At 42.4% G+C, this 7,500-nt stretch overlaps 2 protein-coding genes across 2 annotated transcripts in view; both read right to left on the reverse strand.

Moving 5' to 3' along the window:
* The window catches only part of camk2a (calcium/calmodulin-dependent protein kinase II alpha), a 34,518-nt gene extending 32,142 nt beyond the window's left edge, over positions 1-2,376 (reverse strand). The window contains exon 1 of the mRNA XM_088088468.1: positions 2,258-2,376. The gene's annotated coding sequence lies outside the window, so the exon portion shown is untranslated. The remainder of the gene's footprint in view (positions 1-2,257) is intronic.
* Positions 2,377-2,389: 13 nt separating this feature from the next.
* Positions 2,390-7,500, reverse strand: part of sra1 (steroid receptor RNA activator 1) — a 6,178-nt gene continuing 1,067 nt past the window's right edge. The window contains exons 2-6 of the mRNA XM_088088469.1: positions 6,449-6,562; positions 4,615-4,701; positions 4,375-4,535; positions 3,682-3,790; positions 2,390-3,417 (exon numbers count right to left, since the gene is read on the reverse strand). Coding sequence (XP_087944595.1) covers positions 3,047-3,417; positions 3,682-3,790; positions 4,375-4,535; positions 4,615-4,701; positions 6,449-6,562 — 842 coding nt within the window. The 3' untranslated portion in view covers positions 2,390-3,046. The remainder of the gene's footprint in view (positions 3,418-3,681; positions 3,791-4,374; positions 4,536-4,614; positions 4,702-6,448; positions 6,563-7,500) is intronic.

The following is a 7,500-nucleotide window of genomic DNA, read 5'->3' on the forward strand; positions in this document are numbered from 1 at the left end:
GCTGTTTTTAATGGTTTCCTTTCATAGTAATTTGAGTATCTCGGTGTGTTTGATGAAAATAACTGTCAGTTGTTTCTGGTTTTATGACTCGGAGTTGTATTTTAATCGTGTCTCTTCAACCTGTGGCCAGAGGGAGGGACGTCTCCTCTTTTTCTGTCTATTTTTAGGTTTGTTTGTCTCCGCAGAGACGAGCCTCTCTCCTTCTGTTTCTCTCTCTGTCTATCTGTCACTCATCTTTTCTGCTTGGTTTCCTCTTTTCAAGCCTCCTCTCTCCAGGGAGGAGGAGGAGCAGGAAGAGGGGGAGGAGCAGGAGGAGGGGGGAGGAGCAGGAGGGGGAGGAGGAGGAGGAGCAGGAGGAGCAGGAGGGGGAGGAGGAGCAGGAGCAGGAGGAGGAGCTGATGGTTCAGACTGAGCTCTTCTCCTGACTCCACCTCGGACGCTAAAAACCAGGAGTCGACAGATTATCGCCTGGATGATTATCGGGCCGATATTTGTTGTTTTGATGATTATCTGTATCTGCATTTTATTTTAGCGATTGTTGATGAAATTATTAGAAAGTGCAAAGAAAGTGTCAGAGGAATGCTTTTATGTAAAAGCTTATCGGATTAAAATATCCGTTATCGGTCTCTTTAAGTACCAATAATCAGTATCAGCCCTAAAAAAATCAGTCGACTCCTAATTGCCTCCTGCAGACGGCAGCTCGTCACAGACTCCGCTGAGGATTCACTCAGTGGCTCCTGGAGCTTTCGGTCATGTCACATGATCTTCATCAGCACCTGGAAATTTTAAATCTACACTTTTTTACTGAGAACTTCAATCGGTCAGCTCTGGGAGCACAGAGAGTATGGGAGCAGTGGGAGCACTACTGGGAGCAGTGGGAGCAAAGTTAACAGCCTTCTAAACAGGGCTGCAGTATGTGTTCTATCATAAAAAAATCTTTAACTTAATTTAAATTTTCTTTCTTTTATTTTTAATTGTTGGTGATTTTTAAAGATTTTTGCAGTTCTTCTTTTTCTTTCTTTTTTTTAAAGAAAATAGTTCTTTGTAAATTCCTGGTGATTTTCGGCTTTTAAATTTTAGAGTGATTAAACGGAAATAAAAAAGGGGCATGTTTTATTTTTTTAATTTGGTAATCTTATTTTTCTTTTTTTTAAAAATCACATCTTTTTTGTTTCTTTCAACATCTTCAGTGAGTTTTGTTCTTTAACATTTTTTAGTGTTTTTTTTTCCTTTAAATTTTTTGTTTACTTTTTTCCATAATTTTTGGTGGTTATTTTTGGGAAAAATTTAGGGCAATTTATTTTCTGTGATCTAACCAACAGGGAGGCTCAAGAGGAAATAAGTGGAGCTTCACTCCTCCTCTAGTAAATAAAGAACAGACCCTGGCCTTACCTCAATTAAAACTAAATGTCTAGAGCTTAAATCTGAAAACTTTAAGAATCTCACACACACACACACACACACACACACACACACACACACACACACACACACACACACACACACACACACACACACACACACACACAGAGTCTCAGTGTCCTCTGCTGCCTCCTGCTGGTCTCTTCTGCAGCTGCCTGTTTGAGCTCACAGCTGTTGAGAATCAGCTGATCGGAGAGTGAGTGACCACACGTGACTTATGTGATTGTTAAAATTTGTCAGCTTTTGTTTGTTGTGTCAGCGTGCAGATCTTTTACCGTGAAACCTCAGGGAGCTATTTTTGTTTATTCATTTTTTAATCTGACTTTATAAAAACGTTGCAGTGAACTTGCTGAATATGAAGTAGGAAGTTTCAGTTTTGATTAAACATTTGTTAAAGAAATTTAAACAAAGTTTAGTGTTGCAGTTTCCTTTCTTCCAAATTCCAACAGAAAGATTTTAATTTTTAATGTAAATTGATCTTAATTCCAAATATCAGTTATGGATCTCGTGAACTATTGGTATCGGCTTTGACCCTGAAAAAACCACATGGGTCGATCTCCGGGGTGTTGATCATTTGAGGACAGTTAATTAGGAATACTTCTATGAGGTGAAAATTAAACTGCAAATGTTTCAAACGTTCCTCATATTTATCTCCACGTTGTCATTTGTGTTGGAAAGCTGCTCCTCTGAGGGTTTTATTCTTTACGTCTTCTGTGATGGTGAAACGGTCCTGTGAGGCCAGCAGGGGGTGCTGCAGGGCTGATGCGCATTAACAGAATCAGGTTCATGGTTTAGGACGATGCCTGAGGATGTGCTGTTTGGGGTTGAGGTGTACTTGTGTGGAGTCTTCTGGCAGCTCTGCTTTGGAGGTCCCGCTAACTGAACGTGGATCAGGTTTGCAGGTGTACAGGGTCGGGCTCTGGTCTCTGCTGGTCCCTGAAACATGACAAATAAAAACACAAATTCGTCCTGTAGAAAGAGGAGAGATTTATTCATTAAGACCCAGAAACAGGCCACTGATACTCTTTAGTATAGGGTCCGGAGTCCAGAGTCTCAGGTTAAGGGTAGAGAGTCCAAAGTGTTGAGCATAGGGTCAAGAGTCCAGGGTCTCCAGTATAGGGTCCAGAGTCCAGAGTCTTGAGTACAGGGTCCAGAGACCAGGGTCTTTTAGCATCCAGAGTCTTGAGTATAGGATCAAGAGTCTACAGTATGGGGTCCAAAGTTCAACGTCAATACAGTGTCTAGAGTCTTGAGTATAGGATCAAGAGTCTTGAGTACAGGGTCCAGAGTGCAGATTACAGAGGCTAGAATTTAGAGTCTAGAGACCAGAGTCTTGAGGGGTTTTCCTCCCGCTGGAGAGGAGCCTCACAGTTTGAAAGCCTCTGGTCTAGAGAGTCCAGAGTCCATATTCCAGCTGCCAAACACAGGCCGGCCCAGAGCTGAAGGATCCATCAGGTGTCTCTGAGGAAACCCCCAAGGCCCACTGGATCCTGCAGTTCTGACCTTTGACCCTCAGCTGAAGTGTGAAGATGAATGTGAGGATTATTGACACCAGATACTGGTTCTGGTTTTAAGAGTCAAAGTGTGCTGAATGTAAAAAGAAATCCTGCAGATTCCTGCATGATTAACAGTCCTGGGCTGGTTCTGCAGGGTCTTGGACTGGTTCTTCAGGGTCCTGGACTGGTGCTGCAGGGTCCTGGACTGGTTCTGCAGAGTCCCGGGCTGGTCCTGCAGAGTCCTGGGCTGGTCCTGAAGAGTCCTGGGCTGGTCCTGCAGAGTCCTGGGCTGGTCCTGAAGAGTCCTGGGCTGGTCCTGAAGAGTCCTGGGCTGGTCCTGAAGGTTTTTGAAGTGGTTTTAAGAGTTCTGGACTCAATTTTCGGGTCTCTGCGATGAGTCGTTTCACACCGACCATCCATTGGATGACCTCAGTCACATGATCGACCATCAGTGAGCGATGGACCTCATCAGCCGAGTCCCAGTGGCCTACCTGCAGCTCTAAGGGACAGACAAGAGGACAGACAGGTGAGTGCTGAGAAAGGAGGACAGACCGGAGGACAGACAGGTGAGTGCTGAGACAGGAGGACAGACCGGAGGACAGACAGGTGAGTGCTGAGACAGGAGGACAGACCGGAGGACAGACAGGTGAGTGCTGAGAAAGGAGGACAGACCGGAGGACAGACAGGTGAGTGCTGAGAAAGGAGGACAGACCGGAGGACAGACAGGTAAGTGCTGAGACAGGAGGACAGACAGATCAGTTACCCAGAGACAGGGTGAGCATGCGTCTCCTCACAGGTAGGCTGAGACGACCTGTCCTCCAGCTGTCTTTCAGGAGGCGGAGCCTCTTTTCCACGTCACTACACACCTGATCCTACAGACAGAGGTCAAAGGTCAATCAAACACATATTGGTATTAACAGACAGGGTTCACACACATTTTGACCAATAACTTTCCAGGACTTTCTCCAGGTTTTCCATAAATAACTTGTGGAAACTGGAGTTTAAGGTGCGTCAGTGCCTTCATGTAAGATTTACAGGTAGTTTAAGTATATGGAGGATTTACTGAACACTACTTTAATCTATATTGAGGAGTAATATATTAAGATATATTTTTGTATCACCCAGCCCTTTTAATTTGATTAAAAACGCATCTGATCAGACAGCACTGTTTGCGGGGTTCCTCAAGGCTTCGTTCTGGGGCCTCTTGTGTTTAATATCTACGTTCTTCCACTAGCTCAGAGAGAACAAATAAAAAACATAAAACATAATACAATTAACCGTACCACCAGCGGAGCACCAGGTAAACAAACCGAACAAATCATCATTTCCTGAGCGAACAGTTTTTGGGGGAAGAGAAACGACTTAAAGTCAGCGCTAATTATAAATCTGTGATGCTGAAATCCTGAGAGGGCGTGGACTGAATTTCAGGACGTTTATTTAATCACAAAAGTCTCACTTTAACTGTCTGTCTGCAGGCAGCGAGTGCTCGGTTCAACACCGACATCACGTCCTCCATGTCAGGCTCGCTTTCTGATTGGCTGCTGTCAGCCTCTCTCTGACTGCTCATTGGTCCCACTGTGGGAGGGGGCGTGGCCACACGGCCAGGAGGATGACGAGCTGCAGAGGAGAAACAAAGAGTCTGCTGTCAATATCCCAGTTTGTTGTCATGACAACACCTTCTTCTTCTGCTCCTTACCTGGTGTTAGAGGGGGTGGGGCCAAACCTGTTGGAGGTGGAGCCAGAGGACTGGAGGAGGGAGGAGTCATGGGTGGAGCTCCTGTACCTGGGGACCAATCAGAGACAAGGTGTTTGAAAAAGACAAAGTTATTAAAAATTACAAACAGTAGCCCTGTCGCACTGCCTGTTGAAGGCAGTCTATTGCGGCACCATTTTTCAAAAAAAAAAGAAAAAGAAAGAAACCCAAAAGAATTCGTCTTCCTTAAAACAATTAGGGCTGAAACGATTCCTCGAATAATTCGAGTAACTCGATTACAAAAAATGATCGAGGAATTTTCTCTGCCTCGAGGAATCGTTTAATTTTGCCAGCTCAAAGCATAGTATTTCGCCCGGACTACTTCTAATGCGGCACAACGTGCGGACGTCACACACATAAAGGAATAAAAAAGAGGCGGCGGATATGTTTGGTTTTAACCACGGATGTACAGGTAACGACGAAGAAGGCGACGAAAGCGAAGAGAAAGGCACAAAGAAAAGGCAGAAAATGTCAAAAGTGTGGGAGCATTTCAAGCTGGACACCGAGGCGAACACTGCTGCGTGTGTTCACTGTGAGACAGCGCTTGCATACCACAACAGTACGTCTTCAATGCTGCAGCATCTCCACCGAGGCCACCCTGTTTACTCCGAGAGCGGAGGACCGTCACCCGAGACGAGGCAAAATGAAGTTAACGTAGCGCTAATTAATGAGATTAACGTTACTGTACCTTGCTAACATAACGTTAGCCCTGCGGAGGGCTAGGTTTCTATTAATTATGACTACTGTCGATGCGTGGCTAACGTGCCTTTCATACAGGCTTTATTTAATCTGTACAAACACAGCGCTGCAGAGTGATGAGGGTGGAAAATAATAACATAATAAAGCTAACTGGGTAGTTAAAAAAGGAAACCAATGGTTCATTGTTAGGTGAAATGTCTTATTGTCCCATGTATATTTATAATTGCTCTTTAACTAAACAAAAATATGTTTTATCCGATTACTCGATTAATCGATGGAATTTTCAGTAGAATACTCGATTACTAAAATATTCGATAGCTGCAGCCCTAAAAACAATGCAAAAATATTTTAAAGAAAATGTTTTTCCTTTAAATTACACAAAAAGTTGAAAGTAATACCAAAAAAAAAAAACACCAAGCGAAAAAATAAGCAAAATGTTTTCATTTAAAATTGAAAAATCACCAAAATTTTCTAGAAAAAGAAAAAATGTCAAGAATTTTGAAAGACAAAAATCCAAAATGTTTTCTTTATAAACTGCCAACTTTTTTTAAAGGAAAAAAAATCACCAAAACTTTTCATAGAAAATTCCCCAAATTTTGAAAGACAAAAAGGCAAAAATGTTTTCTTTAAAATTTACCATATTTTTTAAAAGAAAAAAGCAACAACAGAAAAAAATGTTTAATGGAAGAAAATTCACAAAAAATAACACAAAAGAGCTATTTTTTCTTTATAAACTGTCAAGATATATATATATTTTTTAAAAGTCACCAAAAGTATTTTTGTTTTGTTGTTTTCTTGAAAAACTGCCCAAAATTTTAAAAGAAAAAAAGATTGCAAATTTTTGTCATGGAAAAAAATACCAAAAATCTGTCATTGTTACTGTTTATGAAGAGCTGCTGACACATATGTTATACGTCACACTGCGGGCCCACGCTGTCATGTTAAAGCGTTTTACTTTCCGTGATGCCGGCATGCTGTCTAAAACCACACTCTGGAGTCACGTGACGCCGCTGTCTGATTGGTTCTTCAGAGACTCTGCAGAGACTCTCAGTGGAGGAAAGGGTTAATGTTTTCTCACCTGTAGCTTCTGGTGGAGCTGCTCTCTTGTTCAGGAGGCTCCTCTGTGGTCCGTGGGCCTTCTGAAGGCCATATGAGAACTGGGGGGGGTCGTTCCAGCCCCGCTCCTGGTTACCTAGGAAACACAGAGATCCGGTTTTATTCTGAAAGGATCGACAGTATCCAGCTGCACCATCATAATTTAAACTTATTTTTAATGTTGTGGCACATCTGAGAAACTACAACCAGAGTATTGATTAATCTTCTGATCACTTCAGCTGCAGTCAGTGTTATCTACTTTATCACACAAGCCGCTTCAATCCTGATAACATGAAGTGTTCAAAGAATTAGAGCAGGAGGCAGCTGCTGCAGCACAGAGACAAAACATCAAACTGTCAAATACAGAAAAGACGCAGAGAAAAGCAAAACGAGGGACACGAACTAAAATAAGAAGAGAATAAACACAGAAACTATACGGAGCATTGGAGACAAAATTACATGTGAAAGTGACTGCGGTGAGATTCAGAGTCGACGTTTTTGTAAAGTCAGACTTTAACGAGAATGACGCTGTAATTTATTAGTATCAATGACAATCGCGTCATAATTCAATGAGAAGGCTAAAATTTCAGAATAAAGTCATAAATTCATGCTGAAAAAGTCATAATATTACGTGAATAAACTCATAAATATACGAGAAAAACTGACATGTTTGAGCTGGGGAGCCGGCTGAGCACACTGACAGATGAGGACTGATGTTGGTGTCCCTGCTGAGGTGTCTCTATTGTCTCCATATTATTGATATGTATTGATCGCTGTGAGGGTCTGTAGCATCCTGACATCACCTGCCAATATCTGACTCACAGACAGAGCCTGTATGTGCAGTCTGTGGTCACAGACTGCACATACAGGCTCCGTCATCTCATTAAATGTTGAGAGCATTCAACCAAACTCCATTTAATATTTGGCTAACTCTTCAGTCGGGACAGCATGATTAGACAGATTCAGAAAATGGACAGGTTGTTCCACTCGTGCTGCATTTAGATCACAGAGATAACTTTACCTCTTTTTAATGTT

This window comes from Plectropomus leopardus, chromosome 15, assembly GCF_026936395.1.
Source record: "Plectropomus leopardus strain MGB_pleo_1.0 chromosome 15, ASM2693639v1, whole genome shotgun sequence".
Lineage (NCBI taxonomy): Eukaryota > Metazoa > Chordata > Actinopteri > Perciformes > Serranidae > Plectropomus > Plectropomus leopardus.